Source organism: Opisthocomus hoazin, chromosome 9 (assembly GCF_030867145.1).
Source record: "Opisthocomus hoazin isolate bOpiHoa1 chromosome 9, bOpiHoa1.hap1, whole genome shotgun sequence".
NCBI classification, from domain to species: Eukaryota; Metazoa; Chordata; class Aves; order Opisthocomiformes; family Opisthocomidae; genus Opisthocomus; species Opisthocomus hoazin.
In genome coordinates, this window is record NC_134422.1 from 14,671,940 (window position 1) to 14,699,616 (window position 27,677).

The 27,677-nt window shown below is 42.6% G+C and overlaps 1 protein-coding gene across 7 annotated transcripts; it reads left to right on the top strand.

Moving 5' to 3' along the window:
* The first annotated feature begins 9,868 nt into the window (after positions 1-9,868).
* On the top strand, positions 9,869-27,614 carry LOC142362402 (host cell factor 2-like). Of its 7 annotated transcripts, XM_075430652.1 has the most exons (10): positions 10,405-12,099; positions 15,429-15,597; positions 17,409-17,506; positions 19,305-19,556; positions 20,294-20,373; positions 21,176-21,254; positions 22,813-22,859; positions 24,029-24,149; positions 25,067-25,253; positions 25,586-27,614. In XM_075430652.1, exons 4-10 carry the CDS (start codon positions 19,394-19,396, stop codon positions 26,274-26,276), a joined length of 1,368 nt encoding a protein of 455 aa, XP_075286767.1. In that variant the 5' UTR covers positions 10,405-12,099; positions 15,429-15,597; positions 17,409-17,506; positions 19,305-19,393; the 3' UTR covers positions 26,277-27,614. The 7 variants fall into 7 exon arrangements, with proteins under 7 accessions (XP_075286772.1, XP_075286770.1, XP_075286766.1 ...); XM_075430655.1 differs by lacking the exons at positions 10,405-12,099; positions 15,429-15,597 and adding an exon at positions 9,907-9,955; XM_075430651.1 differs by lacking the exons at positions 10,405-12,099; positions 15,429-15,597 and adding an exon at positions 9,934-9,955 and having other exon boundaries at positions 17,179-17,506.
* The last annotated feature ends 63 nt before the right edge of the window (positions 27,615-27,677 follow it).

Below are 27,677 nucleotides of genomic sequence, written 5' to 3' on the forward strand. Positions count from 1 at the left end.
CTCTTCATTGCAGCTTCTCCCTGCAATGCACTACTCATGAAACAAATCTGGAGATAGAAGGGACCTCAACAATATAACTGTGTGCCTGCTAGTGCATCTAAAACCTTGGAAGTTTAAAATCTGCAAACTCTATCACACAGATAAAGGCTGCTACCACCTCTCTCTAAAGAAATACTTTCATTAATCTTAATGATTCAGGGACTGTCATACAGTCACTACTCATTAATCACAGGGTGTTAATAAAGTCTCTGCTTCCAGCGTACCTCAATGAAACAATAAACTCTAAATTCAACCCCCCACAACATCAGCCTGAACCAGCGGACCCAATCTCTGTGTCCCAAGCTCCTAATGCAACCTGAGTGGTGTTTAAAGAACTGTTCCTATATCGTTTCAACGGCACACACATAGTCTGAGAATCCCTCTCTCAGCCTTAGCACAGGATGGATATAGACCTGGAACTGGCATGTCAGAATGGGAGAACCCTTCACTTGCTTATTCATGGTTCTCTTAGTTTCATGAAGGCCTACAAGCTACTAGTTTAGCCTGTTCAGAGGGGAAAAGGAAGACAAAATGCACTTGTTTAACATAGGATTTTCTTTGTCATCACTTCTTATCCTTAAAAAAATGTCATGCATTACACATCTTTGCAAAATAACAAGTGATTTGTCTTTTCTCAGTCTGATCTCACTGCTGCAGCTTCCAGGTTTTATCAGCTTCTCAGGTGAGACAGAATGCCTCCTGTTGCTCTCTCCAGATTATTTGTCTAAACATTTGCCAATGGTTTTCTCCCATTTGCAGAGAATCCTCCCTATTTATATATAGGCTGCCTCCTTTAGTCATATGCTCCGGCTAAAATACTCCAGCTCTGTCTGAATAAATGGAATTAGTTGCTTTGTGAGGTTAGGACAGGAGTGAGAGACATTCAGAGATGGCAGACCTTGACTGCCTTATGTTGGTCTCTCAATTTTAGTTATTCCAGGAGAGGTCAAGCACCCTGGTCTGAGCAGTGTAATAGACTGACGTAGTCCATTTGGACTTTCTGTATGGACTACAAAAAGGCAGAATGGCAAACTAATACAAACATATGCTAACAATACAAAACCAGCTTACAATTTGATGCAGCTACTTTTGCTTCTACAATGTGCATCTCATCTTTTGTAATAAAAGCTGTTGGGATGACATGTAGTTATTGGTTAGGATAAGAACAAAGGAGAGAGAGGAAAACATGACTCAGAGTGGGTTACTTGTTAAAGAAACTAATTATTTAAGTGTTAAAATACGAAACGCATTGCAAGAGTAAGGGAAGTTCTCCATTTATTTGCTCTTCACAGTTTTTCTTAGTCATTGGAACTTATCAGGTATCACCTGGTGTAATTAATCACATCCTGAATTATCATGCATAAAATAAATGTGTTCATTTGTGGGAAGAAAAATTGTTTAGGGTTGTGTTGTGTGATTTGCCCCTCTTTCTTATCCATCTATTCTGTGCCCCAGCTTCTCCTAATGAAAGAGGATGTTACATCCTCCTGAAAATAGGCAGCAAATACATTTTAACCTGCGTAAGTTTCAAAGTCAGCTTTTCACAAGAAGATAGAAACAAAAAATAAAACTCATCACAGATTATTCAACTCCTGGCTAAAGTAATTTCATATATTAAAATTGCATTTCAACCACTGAGAAACTCTTTAATTTAGTCTAATTTTCACCGAATTGTCTACTCCGCACAGCAACGTACCTTTTTAAGCAGCACATCCTCACTTGCTATATTCTACGGAGGCACTAGATGTCCCTCGTTCCCACATAAAGCTCCAGATAGGAAAGGAACTCGAGCTCTGCAGAAGCATGTTTGTGTTCACAGCATGCAGGGTTTTTCTGTAATAAATGCCGGTCCTTTGAATCATGCCACTGGATGTGATTCTATAAATCATGGTAATTCCAAACACTGATGTGCCAAACACACAACAAATAGCTGTGTTTGACAAAATGTATATATGGCAGCTACAAAAGTCAGCTGAGGCTGAAGCGAACAGACGAAGATGGCATTGAGCAATGTAGGCAAGAAATCAATGCATCACAGAGTAAACTGGCTCATTCCATTCCCAACCATTCATTGACAATAGCATTTTCCGTATACATATGTTATTACAGACTTTTTTTGCTCTTCGTGAAGTAAAATGGCAGAGACTTTCACGGTAGTCAGACTAGATCTTATTTATTTAAAGTATACATTTAACTGTAGTCCAGATGGGGTATGGGTGGACCATACCACTAGATGGATTTAGATAATTACAGACTAGCTAGGGAACGGTCACTTCAGTATGAGACTGTGAATGCTGATCAATGTAGAACAGATGTGATACCAATAAAGACATTTGACTTACACTGGTGATGGTGAAAGCAAAGTGAAATACTGCTCTGAAAGAAACAAAACACTTCACCAAGTAAATAAGTGTCAGGAAGTTGCTTGCAACTGCCTATGAGCTGTACAACTCCCTTTTCCCTTCCTGCATCCTATCTGCCTTTAGCAAGCTTCCTCTATGCACAGAGACCTGACCCCCATCAGTTATGAATTTATCCCGTCAGCACTTTGCAAGACCCTGCCACAGAAAGTGCTGCATCTCTAATTCTATTTTGGAAACTCTTCCTCAGATTAGGGCTCATGTCCTCCTTATTTTGAATTCATGGACTGGGAAGGGAAAGGTCACATCTAAAGCAAAAAAAATGGAGAAATCCTTCCTCCAGATTAGTTTTGCTTTTCAAGTCACACAAGTGGTAGTAAATTACATCTGTATAAGAAACAGGACTCTGATGCCCTCGTTGCCTCGCCAAAATGTTCGTGGCAGTTCTTTTCCCTGTTGTTTTTGAAGTTGGTCCTGAAAAACAATGGTGCAGCCATTTCTCAGTAAGGACACAGAGGGTTCTGCCACCTCAGTGTTACTGGTCTCCTAAACTTAGTACCACTGACTGAATGATACAGATTTTCATTGGTAATTAAATAAATATCAGACAATGGTACATGCTCTCAATGATATTTATGCTTTTAATACCTGACTATTTTACGGGGAGCGTAAGCATCTAAATGCCTTTATGAGCCTTGGTCCTATTCTTAAAACATGAAGGGAAAAAAATTATGCAGTTCTCAAGAATGTATTTGTTAGTCCAAGGCATTGTCAAAGCGCAGAGAGCTGGGAATATAAGAACTAAAACCTACACAACATGCTTATGGTCCTCTCTACTTGAGGCCTTTGAACTCTTCTTCTAGTTCTCCCTCCCAGCTGTCCTCAGTTTGACTCCACTGGAGAGAGCGATTGCTGAAGAGATGGTGTATAAAATGCATCAACCACTTCTGGCTCTACTGTCTAGAGCTGATCAGATGATAGTCAACAATCTTCCAATTCATATTTTGGTGACCAGCTTCCACTAAGCCATCCACCAGTGATACCAGAGAGGGTCAATTCCAAAGCCCAGTGACCATCAGTGTGAGATTTTCATTGTTTTGAGTGGCATTTGTATCAGATTGTTATTTGCATTGATGAAAGATAAACCATTTTGGGACTAATAAATCTCACTGTTCCATATAAATCCCTGGTGTTCTTTCTAATGCTTAATAGCTCTGCTCTCACCAGTTATCTGACTCAGTCTGAAGCTAAATATTTTTTTCATAGGCAAATACGTACATTACACAGAATCTCCTTCCCCCTCCTGCTTACTCTTGTTGTTGGCCATCTTTCGAACAGGAAACTGAGAACTAGGAAATGGAGAGAACAGAATGACCTATTGAACCGATTTCACTCCACGGCATAGCTGACAGGAAAACAGCTGCCTCAGCTCAGGGTTCCAGGAATGGAAAACCAGATGTTTCTTGGCTACGTTTAACAGATGTTACTCCAGTTTGAAACAACATTTTAAAACGCAGATCCCAAGAGTTTATGTATTTCCAAAGTATTCAAAGAATGGGAAAGTGGAAATTTGTTGCAAGTCTTCAAGCAGTGCCAAGCATGCCTTTTTTCTTTCTTTTTTTTCTTTTTTCCCTTTATTTTTCCAAATGAACTTCTCCAGTTTAGCATTCCTGTGGCTGATACATACACCAGAACTAGCACTGGTGCCTACATGCCTTAGATAATAGATTGGGTACCTTAACACTGCCACAAACTTAGCATGTTACCTTGGGCAAATCGCTCGATTTCCCTGGATCTCCGTTCTCCACTTGTGCTACCTAGAGGTTGTCAGCTCTCCACAACAGTGTGTCTCTCAACCACCGGTATCTACACCAGCTAGTGCAAAGAAACTAGCCCTAGGGTATGACCATTAAATAGATTTTAAAAAATTAAGTTAACTACCAGTTATTCAGTAAATGGCAACAGTACATTAAAGAAAGTGGGGGGAGACACCGGTTCTTTATAGGGTAATTGCAGACCATTCTGTCAGCTGTGGATGCTGTAAGTCCCAGCATAAAGTGGGAGGATGGAAGTGCAAAGACAATACTTTCCATCCTATTCTCTGAATAGATTCAAGGTGCTGTGTTATTCAGCCGTAACAGCCAATTCTTAATTTAGACCATCTTCCTAGAGTGACCAAATTATGCTGGGCCATGATGACCCTCAGAATGAGCCAAAACCAGGGAGGGCAGGAAAGGTGTGCTGAAACATTCTTACCCTGAGCCTGCCAGGTTTGCCTCTGAGTACATTTAGCACACGTACAGGAACTCACAGAATTAGTGTGATATTATTCTCATTCTACAAATAGAGAACAGAAGTGACAGCATACAAGTGATAACCAAAAATATACGTTAAAGATCCCAAGTCTATGGAACTGTGCATTTCCCAAGAATAAGCTTTAGCCCATATTTACACAATTTCCTTCTTCCAGTTATGCCAAGTAAATCACAAGAGCTGGCTGTGATAAAACACTCCAAGCACTTCCTTCTCTGGCTGAAACCAGAGATATGCTACCAGCCCCAAAATAGAAAGTGCCTCAGTTTAAATAGATTACTAGCGCTCTCATTGGTTTTGGTGGAAGTGAAGGTGGAGAAGATGACTTTGTTGAAAGAGTTCTTGAACTTGTCGGATATTCCTAATATTCAGAGTACTGTAGAGCTTTGGGGCTGGGGAAACTGAAGCTTTTTACAGGGGAGAGAGGTGTCATCATCAATACCAATGGAAAAGGAGCAGAAGCACAAATTTCATGCAGATATTTCCCTGATGTTCAAATGTATTTGCAGAAATTTCTTGGTATTCTCCCGTACACTACATTGATACATAACACATGTACCGTACGTTAAGCCAAATGTGTTATCTTTATTAAAGATTTATTGTGGATATGATTCTATTTCACTAGAGAGCTGAGATAATCACCACTTTTTAAAATGCAAATATAGTCCAAAGTCTATTTCTTCTCAGAAAAATAAACTTTTTTTTCATAAATAAATGTTGGCTTTCAGAGAATTATTATTCTATGTGAAAATAATTGAGCTATTTTTCAAATATTTCAAAATAAAAGCATAATATTTGGGATCAGAAATGACAGAAACATTCTTCAAACATTTTAAATATTTAGACTGGAAAGTTTAAAACAAAGACTTCAAAAGTTGGCTTTAGAATGAAGACAGCTTCTTGTTTTACAGACAGCCATAGAAGAATTTTTTTGTATCTTTATAAAATAGTCTTCATAATATAGCAGCCTTAAGGGTAAAAACACTGGCATGTAAAAAAAGAATTAAGGTTTATTAGAATTTAGTGTAGCCTGTAACAACACGGAAGAATGGAAGCTGGGTGCTCTTGGTTTTTTGTGGCCACAGCCTCTATGCCTGCTCCTTGTATTGAAGTTCCATAAATTTTTCAAAACTTTATCGATAGAATTAATAGCCAAAATATTGCTTCTCAACATCTGGTTCATATTCTTCTCCCCGTTATGCTGGTGCAACTCTAAATTAAACTGAATGCCTTACGTGAAGCCACTCCAAATTTATGATGGTATAAGGAAGAAGTCAACTTGGTTCTTTGTCTTTAAAAGATGTCTATATTTGCAGCCAACCAAAATCCCCTACAGTTACACACTCTGTGGCACGAGAGTGCCATCCAGCGGAAATTCCCAAATCTGTACTGGCCGGAGCCACCCCCGGAGCGTTGACCAGCAGCCGGTACCGGTTGTACCCACCACCCTGACAGCTGCAGGTCCAGACTCCCAGGTAGCTATTGCCAGGCTGAGAGGAACATTTCTGTTCAAGAGTAATGACTTCTCTTTTTTTAATCCAGTTTTCCATATTGAAATAGTTTAGACAACGACCATAGACTGTTGCTTGCTTGAGAGTAGGACCATGCTGAGGTGGGAGGCTCCTGGGCCAGGCAGTCACAGAAGCAGTACGGACCACCATTGTAACGCACGCTGCATCTCAGCTCATAAACTTGGCTACTTCTCAGCCGCCTCTGAGGGCGCGGCTTTACCCAGTTCTTATAGGAACATATCAACGCTTAGTTGAGCACCCTTGTACCACCCACTCTGGACGGGTCCTGCACAGGGGACAGAGCAGAGAGCAAGAGTGGCCAAGTTTTGAGGCTGGTTTCAGGTGAATACTTCTGCACCCAGACGTCAATGTGACCACTGATATCTCTGGTCTGCAAAGAACAGGCCCTGAACTCAGACCTTCCACTTCCTGAATAAACGCTTTACCTGCTCTATTGTATCATTAAAATGTCTTTTTAGAGGGAACAGGTACAGTCACAGTTGTAAAGATTCAGTCCTGCTGGCATCCATTAGAGGGGTTTGAAGATCACCTCTTGAGCTGAGCCGCTCTGGGGACTTGTATGGAGTAACACATAGTTTTTGGTTCCTGATTACATTGAGGTATGGGTGAGCGCCATGCTGCTCAGCCCTGTTGAACTGGTGCAGATCTGGGCACTTCTGGAGAGGCTCTACACAGCGGAGTAGCCTACGCAAAAACACATGAGGTGGCTTGGGAATTTAGGCATGATGCAAGGTCAGACGCTGCTCACTGGGGTTTTTCACCATCTCTGTTGTAGATTTAGGAGCTCACATTCTGCCCTAAACCCTTATGTTTTGGACTTGGCCTGCAGCCAATAAAATAAATTCTGCTTCCTCTCCCTTGTATTTCATGCAGATTTTCCTGATCTACCTTACTCCTCATCTCACCCTCGCCCCTATCCGTAGTATTTTCCTTTGTAGTTACCTGCATCTTTTGCAATGCAGATGTGCATGAATGATTCATGGATTTGTTTGGCCCCACTGCCCACAGATTAAAACATATTGTACAATGTTGCTCTTAGTGTTCTACGTTCATCTTACTTCTAATCAGAAATTTAATTATCTGGGGTTGTGGGGTCACTGTTGCAGATAACACTTGCAAGGCAGAGAGCTCATCCCAACGAGCAGCCATTTCTGCAATGGTCTCTTCAGGCGATGTAGAAACGAGACTTATTTCCAGGTAGCACTCCATTTGATGCATCTCTTGCACTAACACGTGAGATGAAATACCGAAGATTCCACTTGCTCCTACAAGGAGTATAGCAATGGAGTTTCTCCCTCTGACCTCTGTAACAGACCAATGGGCTGCATATAAAGAAGCTGACAATTTTACATGATTTCTATGGCCTTCTACTTATTCTACTTATTCTACTTCATATGTCACTGTGTTCAGGAATGATCGAGTATGCACTAAAATGTTGCAAATAAATAAACTATTTTACCAAGAATTAGCCTAGCCCAAACAGTCATATCCAAAATTATCTGAAATATTAAGGAGCATGGAAAAGAAATTCTACACAAACATTTTCCATTGAAGAATACGTACTTGGATCCTGAAAATGAGACTCATTCGGCAGGACTAAATTTAATACAATTTGACCTATGAATTAGTGTGGTACAATTGCTTTGAGACTACGAAAGTAAGTGACCAGTAAATTGGCTCTTTGTATATTTCATAGCAATCCTCATATTACAGATATGCAGTACAATGAAACAGTCACTTATATTTCTTGGTTCCATAGCAGATAAGCCACAAAAAATACATCCTCAGACATTTTCAAAGAAGTCCTATTCCTTTTTTACTAATGAAACCCACGCTGCAATCCACAATTCATTCAAAATTTAAGAGGCAACGCTTCAGTTCCCCCACTTCAAAACAAAGCAGAGCCCAAAAAGCTTATTACCAGAAACATAAGTATTATTTGGTTATCATCAGGATTGATACTGTTTCCTCGCATTTATTCTGTAAAACGGGGCAAATCTTTTGCCAGTCTTTTCTCCAGTGAGCTGCCTTCTCTTAGGTGAGATTTTCTTGCTGGCTCCTGCGCACATGCAGTGCTACCTTATCTACTTGGAACGCGAGTGCTCGGTCACTGCAGAAGGCTGCAGTGGGCAGTGACAGGCTTAACACTGACTTCTTGTCCAAGCAGAGCTTTGGAGCAAAGGTGGGATGCAGAGAAAATCACAATTTACATTATCTGAAACCTTTTTTGAGGCTTGCTATTTAGGAAAGAAAAAATATCGATTGGGAGGGTGTCTAAATTTAGTGAAGGCTTGATACTTTTCAGATTGATTGGACTAGAAATGAAAGGACAGTGGGCACAATCGCGTCTGTCCAGGGTGTGGACCTCAAAGGACGAGCCAAAACCAAGCGCTCCCTGCAGATACATAGGGACCACCTCCTGTTTCTAGCGCGGACAATATAATGACGGAAATAATTAGTTTATCTTTTGTTTAAATAAAGCCTTTGGGAAAGGCTAAAAATAAACACTGATTCATTCCTTGTCAGGGAAGTTTCTCCTGTCAATTATCACGTTGTTACTGCTGTTTTTAATCTCGTCAGATGGCGAGATTGGCAATCCCTTCTGCAGGGGCTTCTGGGTGTTATTTTGTAGAGAAGCTTGCTTGAAGGACTGATTACGGCTTTTATGGGAGCCGGTGGGAGTTTGGCCACGGTCCTTCACGCATGTTAATTTGAGGGACTTCCAAATGTTAGCTAATGATCTCAGAGTTCTTTTTATGAAAAACGCGTGGGTTTGGTTTGGGGTTTGGTTTGTGTTTTTTTTAATTCCTAGCAAAAGGCAATTAAGAGGGTCTGGGGAAAGTTCTGCGCCGTAGTTCTGGACCGGCCTCTCAGCAACACCTGAAGTGCTAACATGAACAATTCAGCAGCCTGTATCGCTGCCGCACTCGGGCAGGCTATGCGTAATACGTTACAGTTGAAGGTATTCGGATGATGATGGCTGCAGCCCAGGCCGCAGGCTTTGCATTGCCACGGACTGGGTGTATCGACCGGCCTCCGCTTACAGGGACTTGAAAAAACAATTGCGCTTTTCCTTTTTTCAGGAACAACGCTCAGGACAAAGCAGCGGCCTCCACCCCAGGCAGGAAAACGCGTCCGCCTGGGCAACAGGGGCACGGCTGGGCGGGGGGGTTCACCGCCGGCCGCTCCACCAAACCCTGCCCGGCTGCCCAGGCGCAAACGGCCAGCGCCGGGGGAGCCGCGGGCGAGCGGGGAGCCCGGGGCACGGCCCCCCCGCCAGCACCGGGGAGCCCGGGGCACAGCCCCGAGCCAGTACCGGGGCCGCGGCTCCGAGGGCAGCGACAGGCGAGGGGTCTCCGGGCTGAACGCCGGGCTGGGAGCGGGGCGCGGAGGCAGCCAGCCGCCCTCCGCGCTCCCCCGCCCCGCCAACCGCAGGGGTAAAAGCTTCTTCCTGGCCGCGTTCGGGCCAGGCTGAGGATTCCGCGCGTTCCTCAGGGGTAACGGGGCCGTGCCGCGGCGGCAGGCGGGCCCGCCACACCTCTCTCGCCCCGGGACCCCGCAGGCGGGCGGGGCCGGCCCTGCCCGGAGCCCGTCCGCACCCGCCCGAGGGGCCGGCGGGGCGAACCCAGCCGCTCCCACCCTCCGCGCTGCCTCCGCCGCGCAGGCTCGGGGCAGGAGCCGCGCCTCCCGGCCGCCCGGCCGCCTCGGGAGGTGAGAGGGAGCCCGGGGAGGGGGCGGAGGCGGGCGGGGGCTCCCGGTGCCGCCCGAGGGAGGGGGTTTGGCTCCCGGGTGTTGGCGGCCGAGCGGGACAGGCCTGCCCCCCCCCCACGCGGCAGCGCCCCTCGCCTCACGCCGTGCCCGGCGGCCTTGGCTCCCGCTGCGGCGCGGGCCGCCCGCGGGGATCCCACCCATCCCATCCCTCCCCTCGGGGCCCGGTCGGTGCCCGGGATGGGGGGTGTCCCCCCCTGAGGGGAGGCGGCGATCGGCAGCGCCCGCAGCGCGGAGGCGAGGCCTGCCCGGGGCCTGGGCGCAGGGGCGGGGGGCCCCGGCCCGGTGCCCGCCGAGGCGGGGAGCAGAGGGGCGGTGGCGGGGCCCTGCCCGGCAGCGGCACTGCGTACGACCGCACACGGCCGTACGATAACGGCTGCTTTCGCCCGAAGGTACGAAGCGAAACGAAGGGCGCGGAAGGAAGAAAGCGGCGCCAGCGGGGAAAGGGGACCCGCGGCTGCGGCGACGCTGCGCAGGAGGGCTGCGGTAGGGCCAGCCAGGGCTCTTGTCTCCTCGCTTCCAAGCGAGGAGATTCACCACCCGCCTTTTTGCTCGTTCCCTTTTCCACGATCAAAGAGCGTAAAGCAACAAAATGCCTTCTGCCGAGCAAAAGACAAAGCAATGCAACCATCCAAAACCCAAGCCAGAGTGCCCCTGGCTTGGGATGAATACTGGATCACGTTAGCTGTGAGCGAGCTTTTTTTCAGAGAGTCGGGCTCCAGTCAAAAATGGACCCTGTCATTGGGAGTCTGAATATGAAAACAGCTTGCGAAACATTTTTTCAGGCTTCTGACAAAAGAGCTGGTCCTTCTTTTGCTCTGGTATCTAGGCTACATTGTGCAGGCTCATGCGTATCACTGGTTTTATTCACATGAGTAATTCCATTTGAATTTGGAGCGACAATGTGTATGTGTAAAGTTACTCATATGCTTTCTGTCTCCTTTATATATTGAAATTCTGTGGGTTTGTATTTCTTCCATTTGCTGGTGCAGCCCAGTGACTGTTGGCATCAAGGTCATTGTGAACCGCCACGGTCATTACGACTGTTTGCCCGCCTGACACCTCTGTTTTCCTTGCCAGACTAAAATTCCTCTCTAGGCAGTCTATTCCAGCTATGCAATTGTATCATCTGTTTTTATGCAACCATTTTTTTCACCTGACTGCAAATTCATCTTCCCCATCAAAAATCCTTTTTGTTCTCATTTTTTCCTCCAGTCGTTACTGGCAGTCTTTCCAGTTGTGCCATCTGATTCTTTCTCACGCAGGTCTCTCGTGACTTCTCCCATACTGTGTAATCTAAATTCATACTGATTCTAACATGATATCTGGATGTTTTAATAGTTGCCAGCTGGAACACTTTATTATTCTCATTGCCAAATGCCCTCTCTTTCCTCCCTCATATTTCTTCAAGCTACAGCTTCTGCTATTCTCGTAACCTCCTGTGTCTTCTCTACCCCAGGGCTCTATGTTTGTCTTAAGGGCAAAATGTCTTGGGGACAAGAAAAACACACTGTCTATCTTCCATGAAGTGTGGCATTAAGTTGTAATTGTGCTTGAGTGCTTTATTAGATGCTCCTTTTCCTCAGTCAGGGAATATAAAGAGCAAACAAGTAAAATTCATTGCATACTTTTTTTTTATGGAAGATAATAGCTTTTCACTGATCTACTCTAAGCTGTCAAGTATATACTACAGTACTCTTAATTCGTGCCTGAGGAGAGCAGGCAGACTGGGCAGCCACCGATTCCTTTGCCAGCCAGAGTCTTTCTTCCTAACCTAGAAGATTTTGTGAATTAGCGCAAGTAGGGTCTCCCTTAGGAAGTGAAGTATTTTGAAGTTGCTTCAGCAGCAGGTCACGAGCTGTCAAGAAGATGCATTCAGTCACACCTAGGCACAGCTTTATCACATTGAATCTCCAGGGCACCTACCTACTGTATCTTGAAAGAATCCAACTAGTAAGTTTTTGTGAAATCCCCAAATGGTTCCTTCTTCGAACATTGAAAACTGCTGTTTCCGGGAGGAAGGGGTGATGACCCACGTATTGAAATGGCCTGTTTCCAGTGGTGACAGTACAAATTCCAAGGAAAGGGTAAGAGGCTAAATACATCTTAGACTGCCCTGTGAACATGGCGGGTGTTTCTCATTTCTTTTAAAGTGTGGTTTCTCATTTCTTTTAAAGTGTGAGGACCAGGAACTGTATTTTGTCGCTTGGCCGTATCTAGAACTTGAAAAATTACCTGTTTGTCTCAGCTGACATCTGAAGGGCCATCTTGCTGCAGTGACACTTTACAGTCAGAGCGTCTATCCCAGTTATATTGTGAGACCACAACAGAGGCTGAGCTCTTGACACGCCTATGGATGGAGCCACCAAGACCCTAATTAAGATTTGAAAAGCAGATTAGATTTCTCAAGTAAATATTAAGGACCAAAAATAAAACCCGTACGCACACTGATTATCAGCATAAACATTTGATCAGGCATGGCTGGTGCACTGGATTTATATGTCCATAACACGCTGTACTTGTGCCACCTACAGATGTGTATGTTGGCAAGCCCTTTCTCAGAAACTTCATTCAAAATTGAGTTGCAGTCAAATGGTTAATTGCTGGAAATCATAATGAACAGTTTACCTGGGGAGATCTACTACTCAAAACTATATATTCTATTTTTTATTTATAAAAAAGCCTGTTCTTCTTAAAAAAAAAAAAACACCCCCAAACCCAAAGAAACCCCAAAACCCTAAACAAAATGAAAGGACTGAAATTTTAATTTACTAGTGAAAATAAGCCATGAAAGTAAAGTAGTATAGATGCATTTATTTTTTGTCTGTACCGTAAAACTTATTTCAGTGCAGTGGCACAGGTAATTTCCTGATTCATATATTAGAGGTGTATATAAAGATGTAACAATCCCAGAAATATCTTAAGTACCGAATTTCTTTTTTCCAGATACCACCCCCTCCACCATATTTGGGAAATAGATTAAATATTTACTGTGTTACTCTAAACCAAGTTGTATTTGTGTACTTAAAAATGAGAAATATACCTAGCACACAGAAGATACAACTAGATATATTTATACTTCTTTATTTAATAAATTCTTATATTTAATACTACTTAAGAGGTCACTTTGTAATAGAGATGTGGTAGTGCTACACAGTCATGAACATAAAGGATTTATTTTCTGGTTGAAAGCTTGTAGAAAAAAACCAGAGTACACTAATACTGTCAATTTGCAAAATTTAATTTTGCAATTATGTGCAAGCATATACCTTTATTTTGAAATTTTGAAATTAGAGCTTTAATATTAATGCAATCTGAATTAAAGGAATGCAATACCTTACCTGCAGAGGTCCAGAGACAGGCAGACAGCTGTTCACAAGGAGAGATTCGCGATGCTCTCATCTGTTTTGCAGTAAAGGTGCCAGTGCCCTCGGTGCACGCTCCAGAAGTAGTAGTTGCACATATAGGCCTACAATATATAGAAACTGTAATTATACGTGGCTTTTAGAAGAGTTATCTCCTTTGAAATACTTGTTCACTACAGAAGGCATTCTGAAGCACTGAAATATAATGGTAATGTTTAAGAATACTACCCTAAACTTGTTAAAATTTGAATAAGATTTATTTAATACGAAGTCTTTCAGATTTTCTGTAAATTTTCAGTATGTCTGTGCTAAGCTTTATAGAGACAATAGAGGCGTTATTGTTTCACTTGAAAGTACCTGTCATTTTTCTGAACCCTGAAATCAGGATGGAGCTGTGTCCGCAGGTTTGATTTGTCATTTTACAAATCCTCTCTCTGTCCTTCAGCTTCCCCTGTAAGAACAAACGACATTTTTCATCTCCTTCCTTTTGTCTTGACTACTTCAGTAGTAAGCTCAGTCATGTAGTAACTGCATGTTTCACAACACGTAGCAAAACAAGGCCCTTCAATTCAGATTTCTAATAATGCAGAAATATTACGTATACTCTATATTCCCATAGCCATTGTGGACTTTCAGGTTGAAATTCTGAGGGTGAGCATCTCTGAAAATCAATTCCTGTATTTTGAAAACAAACAAACAAGCAAAAAAACACCCCCAAAAACCCACTCTAGAAACAGTTCATAACAACCTGAATTTAGGAAATAATAAAATAGCAAACCTGAGGCTACTGAAAATCTGTCACACATAGTAAAGCATTGCAAGTAAATGTGATACACTGAAAAAAGCCCTGCCCTCTAAACTGTTATAAACAAAGTGGGTTTGTTGTCAAAACTGCTAATTTGTAACTGCCTTGCAAGTCTTTGGTCAAAGTTTTCTCCATGTTCAGGCAGGCAGTCGCTTTGGAACACACATGACAATAAAACCACCACTAAAGCAAAGTTTGGAAGAGAAGTAGAATTGGGATGTTCTGTTATTATTTTTGAAGAGCAGTAAAACATCCAAGTTGCCTAAGAAAATACAGTGTTCTGCACGTAAAGGTTCAAGGGCTGAGCTCAGAAGACTGAGTCATTAACAGAACAAACCAAAAAAAGAAAAGATTTCCTACTTTTTTCCCCCGATGTGAGTGGTTTCATATCTCATTATATTTCAAAAGGCTCAGTCCTCTTAAATCTGCAACTTCTCTGAGTACATTGAAAACAGATGGAAATGAATCAGGGGACCGAGGTAGGAAAAAAGATTTAATGAAGATCTATTTAAGTAATACTTTAAACAAATAAATCATTTGTCTGAGAAACCACATCTAACAGAAATATAAATAATTATATAATGAACATATAAACTACATTTCCTGAAGTAATTCCCGTCTTTCTACATTTCCTGAATTATTTGTATTACGAAACAGTAGTGTGGCGCCATTAATTGATAAGGACTCTGTGCTATAGTTACCACGCTAATTGCAGCTCTTTAGGTCCTCGTCTCACAGCTCCTCCAGCCGTTTAACAATTGGGATTGATTGCACAGGGGCTATTTTTAGGACCAAATGGCAGCAGAGTTTGGAGAGCCGCAGCCATTTTTTTTGTGTGCTACAGCTGTTTTGGGAAAAAAAAAAAAAAAGTTGGATCAAAATGTTCTGAGTTGTCTTTTTGGGTAATTGTTTTTGGAAATTCTGCTGAAGTTAGAACTTCCTATTGGATAATTGGTCTTGCTTGTCCCGAGTTGAAGATGAGGTCAGTGTGGCATGACACAGAGGATGTTGCTCAGTGACATTGTAGTCAGAAGAGCAGCAATGTTTCTTTGGAAACGGGACTGTTAAGGTATGTAGTAGATGAACTTTGATGAGTCTGGTTCTGTAGAAAGGCAATCCAGGAGTCAAGTTTAAAATGTAAAATACCAGGGATGAAAGGCAAGACTCAAGATCAGCTTTGAACGTGTTTTTTTTCCCAACTCTGAAATGAAGCAGCTTGTTAAGTGATCTGTTTAAATGATTGTAGGTCTGCCTCCAAGAAAGCTTTATGCTGAGAACGTGAAGGGCCGTGATTCACAAGGGTCAGCTGGTGCTCAGAAGGTGTGACTGGGAGGAGACACCCATTCACTTAATCCCACATCGGCCTTTTGTTATCCCATCCTGCTCGCCTGCCTTGCACAGTTCAGCAGGGACAGGTAAACAAATGGACGGGATTTTGTTGCTAATCTACTGTATGCAGTGAGGGCTGTCGTCTTCTGTGGATGTTTGTGTAATAGGAGGCAAGGTTTGTAGGAAGAATAACAAACAGAAATATGTAGGAAGAGGAATAACCAGTTTTATAGCTGGGGAAAAAACAAACAAAACTCAAGGGGACAAGCCTATTTTACCTTTACAAAGTACTAATAGCAGAGACCTATCACCTTTTTCACATTAAATTATATCAGTAGTAGTAATACCTTGGCACTCTCACATGGCACTGCATCAGCAAACTTGAAGTGTTTCACTAAGGAGGTGTCTTTGTCCCTGTTTAGCTGTGGAGGTAAATAGATGAACGGGCCATGGTTACATGAAGCTTTGGCAGAGGTAGGGAGAGAATCCGTGTTTCATGACTTCAGCTGCTTTTTCCTTCTCAATAGCATGCTGCCAAGTATTATGGACTTAGACATATTTCATAGCTGCTAATTCCCCTGGAAAAGAGAAACACACACCTTTGTAAATGCTGCCAATCTCATATTCTTTCAGACAAAATATAAAAAGACTATACTTCAGTCTTTGACAGCAATAGCTTACAATACTGGTTTGCATTAAAAAAGATTAATACAATTGAATAGCTAGTCTTGCCAGAATATGCTGCAAGAGATTCTGTAGCACGTTTTTGTCACTGTCCCTATTCCAGTCTTACAAATGGTTAATTTTAGAGAGAAATTGGATGATAAATTAAATTAGATATATGTGCATTACGTATGAATATGAAGTATATATATGAGGATGAAATATGAATATATCTTCTGTAGCTTGTTTTACTGTAATTTTTGTTTTTTCTTAAATTACATGCAACTCCCCCGGACTTTTCTGTAAGCACCTGCAGAGAGGGATGCAGTAAGGATTCACCTCGTAAACAATTCCTGGGCTCACTTCCTTTGGGAATAAACAGCAATAAGTACAAATTCCAGATACAGTGAAAATACAGACTTACACCTTTTGCAAATAGAATATTTAATACCTGAAGCACCTCACTGTAGCCTGCTGTCTCATTGTAGTTGTTCTGATTTCAGGAATCGAAGTAACAGTTAAGCTGTTCATATTTTATAAGGCTGTGTCCTAGTTTTACAGAGAGAGAGGTCAGTAATACCAGAGGGGTGCTTGGGCTGCAGTTCCCTTGGTGTTTTCAGGGCGGTAGCACTGGCGATACCCCAGAAGACGCAAGGACCTGGGATAATACGCATGCTACAAAAAGCACTTTACACCATGCATGGTACTGGCCCGATGTCAGCGAGGCTTTCTGTCACCAGCTCAGCACAAGCTTGAGGGAGCCAGTCTGATTTTAAGCAGGGAGTGGAGCAAGTACTAGTCATCATTTTCTACCAGTATAGGAGGCTACCGCTATTCTGGGCATGAGCTGGCTTTTAAAGCAGCACTCAGCGAGTGCGTGAAGACACCTACACCTGAGTTAGCTCTGCAGACTCAGCTCCAGAGCTTCAGCATCTCCGCATCACTCCAGTTAGTCTGTCTGCTTAAAAGGTAATTTAAGGTGTAAAGGCTTTCTTTCCTCCCAGGTTTGACATCGGCCCTCTGCTGACAGGTACTTCCTACAGTAGGGACCGGCCGCTACGCGCAGCAGGCTGTGGACTGGGGCGACTGAGTTTGGGATACGCACCTTGCCCCTGCGCCTGGTGGAGCTGCAAACCAGAGCCGTCGCGCTGCAGCTGATCTGCCAGGGCTCATTGCTGGAGCCTCGAGGAAGGAGGTGGCACGCAGGGACAATGAGGGGTCTCGCTGTTCACAGGTGGAGAGCAGGACAGCTCGTGAATTTCCCGTGGACAAATCCAGGCCTGCAAAACCAAGGGAATCCTTGAACACAGGAGAAAGCATCTGAAGGAGGGGGTAGGCGTTTGTGCTGCTTCGTATATAAACTTCGCCAAACAAGGGATGTTGGCACAGAGGCAGAATACTGAAAACTCTGGGAAACTAAAGTGTTGCTTCTAGTGTGGCAGTGAAACAGAAGACATGTAGGATTCCGAGAGAAAAATAAAAAGGAAGACTTATTATAGAAGTACGTAGAAAAATGATTGAATAAAGGGTTACGTAGCTGGGCACTATTGCTCAGCATGTTTATGGACATGTAAGCTGGTTTTACAGAAATCTTTTATAATAATTTTTTTCTTCTGTGGTTAACTGCTCGTTGATCATTGAATCCAAGGGAACCTTGGCCTTTCCTTTTTATAACACGGAAATTTGCGATAGAGATCTAGATGCTTTGCAGTCTCTCTGCACGTACCCCTTATCCTGCAGTCAGCTGTGCACAGGGTGAGCAGTGCTCGTGCTCACCTTTGCTGGCACATATGTGGCTCAATCTAGTTTTATACGGTGAACTTCAGGGCAGAGTTCCTATGTCTTAAGTTACACAGTGGCAATGCAAATAGTAAAAATACCTGCATGTAGATCTGAGGGAGAAGCCTTTGTTTAATCTGAACTGGTCATCGGTGTGTTTCTAAGTAACTGTTCTGGCCTAAAGAAAGCTTTAATAAGTGTTTGCGGGGAAACAATTTACATTTCAAACTTAACCTGGAAGCGGTTTCTGATCTGACAGCAGCATTGCTGCTTTTACGCAGTGTCCCTAGGAATGAACCTGGGAAATCGAAGCTTTTAATCGCAGGCGTCTCTCCAAAGACAACAGCCTTTGAGCACTGCGCAGCGGCTGCTGTGTGAAACCCCCTAGCCAGACGCAGGCTGCGGACCCCGATGCGCTGGAGTTGGTGAACGGCCCGGGTGCCTGCCTGCCCTGTGGCTGGTGATGTGGAGCGGCCGGGCTTCGTAAAAGCTCCGTTACTCTCAGCCCCTTTCTGAAGAGACAGAGGGAAGATTTTCAGCCTTGTCACGGCTTTGCTCAGGAAGGCCACGGCCAACAGCTGTAATGAAATGTCTCCATGGAAAAATTTGGAACTGGGAGCCTTTGTCACCTCAGTTGGTGACATGTGTCACCTCAGGCATGTTGCCAACGCAAATCCCAGAATGTGGCCTAATGCTGATTTTTTTAGTGGGTTGTTTTTTTTTTTTTTTAGTGCTTCATTAAAAAATCTACTTCAAAACACTGGTCATGATACATCTTGAAGAGGATTAACAGGCGAATGTTGGTCCTGGTACTTCTGTCTTTGCAGAACACAGTGACATCTTGTGGCAAAGGGAAGGATAGTGTCATTTTTCCCCAAATGGATCCTAATTTCAGCTGGTTTACAGATGAAAGTCTAAACAAATTCTGGACAACTGCTAATGCATTACTTTCATCTGTAATATTCACTCTTTCTGAACGTTAAGTACAGGTGTGTTTTAAGTACTTTTTTGTAGTGAAAAAAGACCAAGCCTTGGTTTCTACCATATTGCAAACTTGGAGTATTGAGGTTTATCACTTCAGCTCCCCAGCATTCTTTGGAAAACTTTCAGCTCCAGGAATGTTCCTGTCCCAGTCTCGCTGATTCCAGACTCAGAGTCAGCATTGCAAATGCTTTCCTTAGTTAGCGTATCATCACCGATGGCCAAAACTGTCAGGTTGCTTTTGATGGGAACGAGAACAAAACACAGTAATTTTGTATTGTAAGGCAGAGACACTTTTTTTTTCTATCTTCTTTTTTTTCCTTTTTTTTTTTTTTTTTAATGTGAAACTATTTTTTTTCTGTTTTTACAGAAAAAGCCCCTGTCCCTGATGTTTTGGGACCCTGCCCTGACATGGCTGTCCTTTGCAGTTGATATTTGGATACAATTCTAGTTGTCAGCATGAAAGGAAAAACTGCACACTGCAACTGGAAATGTGCACCCCAGAAGAAGCCCTCGCCCTGCGATCGATACAAACACGCTTCCATTATTTGCAGAGGATTTGTTTATCTCTATGGAGGGCGGAACACCACCAGTCTTAGGGATTTTTGGCGATACAATATAGGTAAGTTTGCCCCTTCACTTGTTTGTCAGGATTAAAGAGATTCTGCATCCAGCCATCATGAAATTGGGATTGGGATACTCAGTAGCTAACACATTATCGCCATTTAAATCTCTCCATCAAAATGATGGATAAACTGCATTTTATTCACTGGGTAAATGGTGTGTGGTTTTTTGGGGGTTAGTTTGTTTTTTGACCAGAAATACTGAGTCATTTAAAATATCCTAGTTCAAGGGATATCGAAGACATAGCTTTCTTGACTCTCTAACATGGGACTAGTTTATGCAAGTAAAAGTGCACAACGGGCACACATGGATAAAATACCTTGGAAGATTTTATTAATAATGCATTATCAGGTATGACACTTTGTATTTTTTGACTTAATGTATAGTGTTCCCTCTTCAATTGTTATTACTTGAATAAAACATAGAATTGTGCTGGGGGTCATGCTTGTGGAATAGTTGGGTTTTGATGTTGGTAACAGTATAGCATTAAAATAAAAGCAGTAACAAGATCAATTTCTATTACATTTAAGCTTCCTAAATAGAAAAATGCACATATTTAATTTTGGGGGAAGTGCCTCAGTCTGCTGAACTAACAGAGAGGAAAGATGACAAAATGCTTCATTTTCCCCCATTTGCTCTGGCAGCACAGCCAAATTCAAAGCCGATCTTTTCTCCTTTTCCCTAATGTTTATGAGCTGAGAGCATCGCTGTTTTAACTTCAGCTTTGGTTTGTAGTGAAAAATGAATGGGAAATGCTGGATTGCTCAAGAGATGGTCCAGAAGAACTGGAAGAACATTCAATGGTGGCTTATAAGGTAGTAGACTGAGATTTATATTGTCTATATCCTAACATTTTATTTCCTGTTATGCAATGAAATAAACCGCCACAGATTATTATGTACTGAAATACTATACCCAGAAAATACTTCATGTCAGTGCCATTCTGGATGTAGCTGTACCAATGTTTTGGAATCTTTCTGAATAAAGCAGCAGTATTTTAGCTTTGCAGCAGTGTGCATCTCCCGGATTTCCTCAGTCAATGCTCTGTACATAATAGTAATAGAAAATAAAGACCTTGGCAGCACATTCTTTGACTTAGTTGTATAGTTGTAACAGTTGCTCAGAATTCATTTGCATGATAAGCTACAGCATAAAAACATTCATTTAAGAACTTGCATAGAAGAGGGACGGGGGAGTGAAGGCAAATAAGAATTACAGCTTTGCTTATGAGGGGAAGACAGGGTATCAGGAGCTGCAATACAATGAAATCTTTCTATAAACACACAGAATCTAATATTACCTGAGCGATGCCTCTGAGAGCTCCAGATCCACATCCCTCGAGCTGTCCCCAATGATCGAGGCAGCGAGGGGTTCTGGAATGCCGTCCCCGTTAAAGCAGCCCAAAGTTCATCAGGGTTTCCTACTGGGAGTGGATACAGACGTGATTAAAAATTGGTGGCTTTTTGTGATTGCCTCTTGAATTGTTAATAGATCATCATAGGCATTATTCTTAATTATATTTTGGTCATCGCAGCCTTTTCTTTTAAGAATTGTTTTAAAAATTATTTTTATGCTGTATGCCTACCTGTAAGTGACAAATATTTTTGCATTTCACAGGGCACCCTGTATATTTTTGGTGGGATGGTGGATTCTGCTTTCACACAAGCAAAAACTCCTCTCTGGATATACGACATTGGTATGATACACAATAGCCAGTCTTTCCAGGGGACATTCCAAGTCCGTAGGTACTGATAAATAGTAAGAATCAAACTGTTTTCTGCTGCTTGTAACAGAGCCTTCTCTAGGCTGTACAAGAAATAATGTCTGTAAAACCATGTCCCTACTTCCCCCCTAAAATTAGGCTGTTAGGCCATCAAAGAGTCAGTTGTTACTTTAATTAGAAAGTATTTTGTGGGAAAGTGTTATGTATTTTAAGGTCTCAGAACTTCCATTCCTTCCCTCCTCCCGCCCCCGAAGCTTTCTATTTAGTCATAAAACCAAATAATTATTACATGTAATATTTAAAGTTTTTTCTTTATGTTACATACTTTTTTTTTTTTAAAAAAAAAAACCCTCTTTGTTTTATTATGGAAGAAAGTAGATCAGTAAAGTATATCTCGTTTTGTATTTTTACTGAAGAAATGCCTAAGCTGGCAGCAGCAATGATGGAATAGGAAAAAAGAAGTATAATGAAATAAGAATTCATTAACATCAGCATTTCATAACACAGGGTTGTTTTTTTCCGAAGAACAAACATTTGGGATCTCTTAAGTGTGTATTCTGATAAAAGCAGTGCAACACTTGAAGTTAATAGCAATGCCATACACTATATATGCTCCCTTTGGAAATACTATGTATAGTAATGGCTGCTTATTTTGATGTCAGATGGAAGGGGGAGAGAGAGAGATTGATTTCTTTCTGAGCTGGTAAATCTTGTGGCAAGACTAAGATTTAAGTTTCCTGGCCTCTTTTGCTGCTTCACTATGTAACCCTAAGTCAACGGGGTTTTTTTTAATCTTTTCTTTGTTTTCGCTATTTGAAATACTCGCCTGCTGAAAGCACAGAGATCCTCGGATAGAAAATATTTCGCTGGAGAAAGCATCTTATTACTCACAGTATTTTTCAGTGAAAATTGGGAATGAGTTATTCAAAATTTATTGTGTGTCTATTTTTTTCATGGTCATTATTTCACATCTTTCGTGGCAAGTATAGCTTTCAGTAATGTGAGCTTCCACTGCTTTCTCATTCTACCTCTGATGCTGGCTACCTGATATTTCCGCTCCTTCCTGTTGATCTCAGATCAGTGATTTTTGACTGTTATTTGAGGACTATTTTTAAGGGATCTGTGAAAAGGAAGAAGAAAAATAAGGCTGTTGTCATCAGATTTACATAATACATAGAAGGAGCCATACATCCCTTGGTAAATCTGGGGATTCTGCAAGTTCAGAAAATGCTGAAAATCACAGACTATTTCTGCATTAGGAAATTTAGCCTCAGGAAACAGGGAATGCAGTATGGTATCTCTGTGATGCGATATCAGATAAGGATACAGGAAAACTATTTCAACGATGTCTCCTGGAAGTCCCTTGGTACTGCTGCCTTAGTGGGAAGCAGATTTCTTCATCTTTGTCAGTGGAAAACACCAGGATGAGATTTACTTGAAAATTAGATTTGTAATTTGAAAAATTAATGTTGGAGGAGTGTCCTCTTGTGGTCTGGAATATAAACTGCGCTTTATTAAAACAATCCCCTAGATTCTGCAAGATGGACTGAGTGCCGTAACGTACCAGCAGAGACTGAGGTAAGGAGCCAGGAAGTGGGGAATGTGTGAATCAAATGCCTGTTGCTTTGTTGATTAAACAGATTGCTTTGAAATATGTTCCCCCAAACAGTTCCAATCTTATCTCTTCAGAGACATGTGGCTATACTTTATTTCTTTGCACTTTCAATAACTAAGGCTTTTTCCTTCTTTAAAACAGTGTTAAAAAATACTGCTCTTAAATTTGAAGTCCTATATAAGAAGTTAAGTCCTCTCCTCTACGACTACTTCTGTTTTTCTGAAATCCTTATCAGGCAAACTAATTTTAAATGGAATATTGCAACTGTACGTGAAGCCCGTGCTTTTAAAAGTAGGGTTGTGAGCACAGATTGGCAGTCATACTAATAAATTTTGAAATGTGAAGCGCTACAGCATTTTTCATTTCTTCAGTCTGAAGACGTGGCCTCACCAGGATACTGCCGCTTCTAAATTAAACCTCAGTGGAAGCATTTATGTCTTATGAGATTGGCTTTGTATCACTACATGTAAAGAATGACTCCTTTTTTGGTATTGAACATCTTCACAATGTTACTGCACCATGAAATTGCACAAAAAAAAAAATGTTAAGATGTGACAGTTACTGCTGTGGTTACCTGTGCTTGGTGAAGGAGTCAAGAGAAAGTTTGGGACTGCAGGGTCATTGGGGGGGGGGGGAAGGTGTTATATGGTTGATGAAATTTTGTTTATGTACAACAAATATGATGGGATTATGTATCAACTCCTCATTACATATAGGAGTAAGTGGTTTCGTGTAATTGAGAAGAGACACCAAAGCATGGAAAGGCTGTGCCTGATGTTGGCATCCCCCCGTTACACCCCGGGAGTTACGCGGTACCTTTACAGCGTGTCCTGGAGCTGTGCCTAGCAGCAGCTGTGAGAGCAGTGCCACTGCTGGGCGCGCAGAGACGGGGAGGCTGCAGGCACGTCATGCTGTGGTGGGCTTCAAAAGGGAGGGTTGCTTAGGTTTGAGAATGGTTTGTGTTTGCATCCTTACAAGTCCTCAGTGGTGGGTTTACTCCCTATTTGCAGAGAAGTTTAACAGAGCCCACAGCCACGGTTTTCCTTGCTTGGGCATATTCCCCAGACAGACGTTGCGACGGATATGATTCGGTCTGTTAACAGTTTTTTTGTCTTATTATAAACTGGTCTAGAGCTCGGCACCGACTAACAGAAAAGGTCACAGTGCAGTCGTGTACCACTCCAGCATGCACATCTACGGGGGATACGTTGGCATCAGAGGCATTTCACAGGAGCTTTGGACTTTCCATTTTGGCAAGTTAAAAAGCGTGATAAGGTTTTGATCCCGAGTAAAATGATGACTGCTGCAGGAAAGCATGGCTTGCTCTGTTAAGAAAATTCTTATCAGTAGAAATGTTGTAAGCTAGTTTTGGCTTCTGTTTGGCAGCATTTAGTTATGAATTCTGTCAATTAAATTAATACCTAGCTGAAATGAATCGGACTGTATTATACTGGAAGATGTTTTGCAGTATTTGCCAGTTTCAGAGCTGAAAATCAGGGAGAATGTTTTGTTCACCGTTCACTGAGCTCTTCAGGGATTACCAGAAACTTTCAGATGCCGCAGAGACCCTGAATTCAGCCTATTAACGCCATCTTTTGAATCCCAAATCTAGAACTGACGTGGGGAGCCAAACCTGACAGGAGATGGTTTCATTAGCATATTCATTGCTAATCTGGTGGTTGCAAACCAGATGATTCCCAGAGACTCCCTAAATGGACAGCTTTTGTTATCTGGTGGCCATTCAGTCACTGTTTTGAAATGAATGATGGGTTTATCTCATCCTTCATTCCCCCGCAAGGAGAATAAGCACAGACGTTAATGAAGGAATGTTTTTGTTGACTGATTTTTTCCCTCTTATAGCCAGGAAATTATCTTTCCGTGTCAGAGTTAATGAATTAACAAAGCCTTAGGAGAAACTGCTCTGTAAATAACATTTCCATGGCATCTGTCATGCAGCATCTGACATTTTCATTAAGAGTTATCTCAAAACTTGATTTTTTTAAATGCACTTTTTTCAGTATCAGAATTTAAGCTGTTTACTTGTATTGCAATAAGCTTAGCACAGAAATCTCTATTCTCCAACAGAACAGTTACTTTGTTCTTGAAATAAATCCCTTCTCAGATGCTAGGGCAAATTTGGTACATCTGTAAGTTAATATTTTGCTTTCAGACACAAGAAAATGGTTGTGTGTTTCCACCCCATCTCACAACACTGGCCCAGGACCTCGGCACGGCCACTCAGCAGTGGTTTATCATACAGGCATGTACCTCTTCGGAGGACTGATGGGGCTGAGTGAACAGAAGGACCTGTGGAAGTGGGACTTCCTAAGCAGCAGCTGGTCCAACATCAGAACAAGGTAAACTACACCATTTGTTACACTCAGTTAACACAGAAGGAGAGAATTAGCCTTACCGTTCGATACCGCGTGCAGGCAGAGAGGGAGATGTTGCCCTTCTGGCGACTGTAGGAATTGTTCAGATCAGGACGTAGCGCCGCTGCCACCCCTGGAAGCTGGCTCTGCCTGGAAGAGCTGTTGGCAACGCGTGGATGCAGCTGTCGGCAGCGTCATTTTGATGGCCCAGTGCAGCTGTTCAGCAGCCATTCTTTTGAGTCAAAATTAAAATAGAGGCTAAAATGAGTATGTTTCTTGTTGGTCTCCCCTTAACTGCTGGTTTCTCTTGCATTTAGCCAAGGACCTCCTCCAGTGGTAGGTCATGCTTCAGTAGTCTTCAGAGACTCTATGCTGGTTTTTGGTGGAGGGATTTCAAATTCCAGTCCTAATGATGACCTCTGGAAGTACCATTTCCATACACAGACATGGAAGAAGCTTACTAGTGCTACAAAGGCAAACTTTTCTCCTAAAATGTATCACTGCATCTTAGGAATTGGTGCTGATTTCCAGACTACCTCAGACTTCACCAATACATTCCCCAGCCACTGGAAGAGTGAGCAGAAGGGCTGTCACCAACTGGTGGCCATCCCGAAGCACACTCGCTTTTGCAGCTACTTCCGCCAACAGCCTGCGTACCGAGCGCTCGGCAACGAGGAAAGCAGCGCGATTGAAATGAAAACCTTTAGCTTGCCCCTGAGGCCAGGGGGCTTCTGTGCGTTTCAGACCACTTCAGAGGCAGAACGCGACCCGAGCAGAGCAACAAGCACTTTGTCAAAGGACAAGTCTCGCCGTCTGTTTGTCTCCACAGAAAAAGAGGCTTCTGCTGCTGCTCAGACTGTGGGAGAAGAGGAGGGAACCAACTGTCAGCACGCGACCACAGTGGCTGAAGCCAGCAGCGACACCAACGTGCTGCTGCTCATAGGGGGAAAACCATTGTCCGGCTCCTCTGAGATCTCCTTCTGGCAAATGGAGTTTGATAGATTGTGATCCCTTTGCTTGCAAAGTGAAAGGATAAATTTCCACCCAGGTGGCAGCAGGTGGTGAACCAACTGCTTGCAACTGGCTTCAGTTTCCTGTCAGCACGCTGGGGAGATTAAACCTTCTCATGCTTGCTGGGAACAGATTTTTTACAATATGAACACAACTCGATGTGTATTTAAGTCGCAGCTTGCGTGGAAGTTGCAGTTTCTGAGTGGAGCTTGTTGGAATGCTGCTCTTTTTGTTACTTTTTCCTCTGGTCAGTTAACAGCCTTTCAGACTGCAGTGGCGGACGCTGCCTTGAAAAATCAGAACTACAGGTAACCCCTGCTGGCTCCATAACTGCCATTTCGGGTCCAAAGCTTGCCCATTCTGCACTGGGGTAAGAAATAAATACGCACCCACAAAACTGTGTTTAAATCAAATTTGTGCACGTTACGGTCACGTTTGAGGGATTTGATGAATCTTAATGGCAATATTTTCTAACATTGTTAAGGTTTTGTTTTCTTGAAAAAGCGTTCTTTGGACAAGATATTTGCAACACAAGATGGCCTATAACAAAGAAGAAACCCAAACACAAATTAGCAAGTGGAATTTAGAAGATATTCAAGGATTGCATCTAACGCTGGGGAACAGAAACCACGAGTCCCCCCGAAAATCACATGCAGCATTAGACCACAGGAAGTGCATCATGCCTGGGAGAGCAGAACAGTCGCCCCGCGAACGCTGGGCACAGCAACTGAGCACCGGATCAAAAGGTTTTGACTCTTCTTTGGGAAAAGTAAGAGGAAGCCTTGACAGGAGCAGCACAAAACATAAGCTGTTCTGATGGCTAACTCCGATTTTAGGCACAAAGGGATTTCTGCTTTTCCAATTCCATCTCTCCCTGTTTTGTCAACGTATGCAGTAGTTGTCACACATTTCCCCTCTATACTAGTAAATCCTGAGTTCATGTATGGTTTTTCTTTGTTGAAAAGAAAAAGTGCTTTTTTTTTTAAAGAGAATGTTGTCCAGCGTCTCAAGCATTTATTTCCATAAAAGTTACAAAGATACTGGCCTTCTGACTGAAGGTCAGCCGTTGGTAGGACAAGGTGCTGATGTTTGAAAGTAACGCAAAGTGTGATTTATACTTGTGAATATTTGAAAAGATGCCTTTTCAAAAGTTTCATGAGAATAATGAATTTTATGTGAGAGTATTTACAGATACATCTCATCACAAGCAGCTGTCACATGAATTCAACAGGAAAATTAGAGATGAGTTCGCAAAAAGCTACTTGAGAGTTATTTGGACCTTCCGTGCCCTTTCTTTGGAAACAGAGAGGACTGTATGCTGCCATATCAATAAAGCCTGCTGCATTTCGTATCAGTGCGTGCTCGTTTTCTGAGGTTTCATGAATTCAAAATACTTAT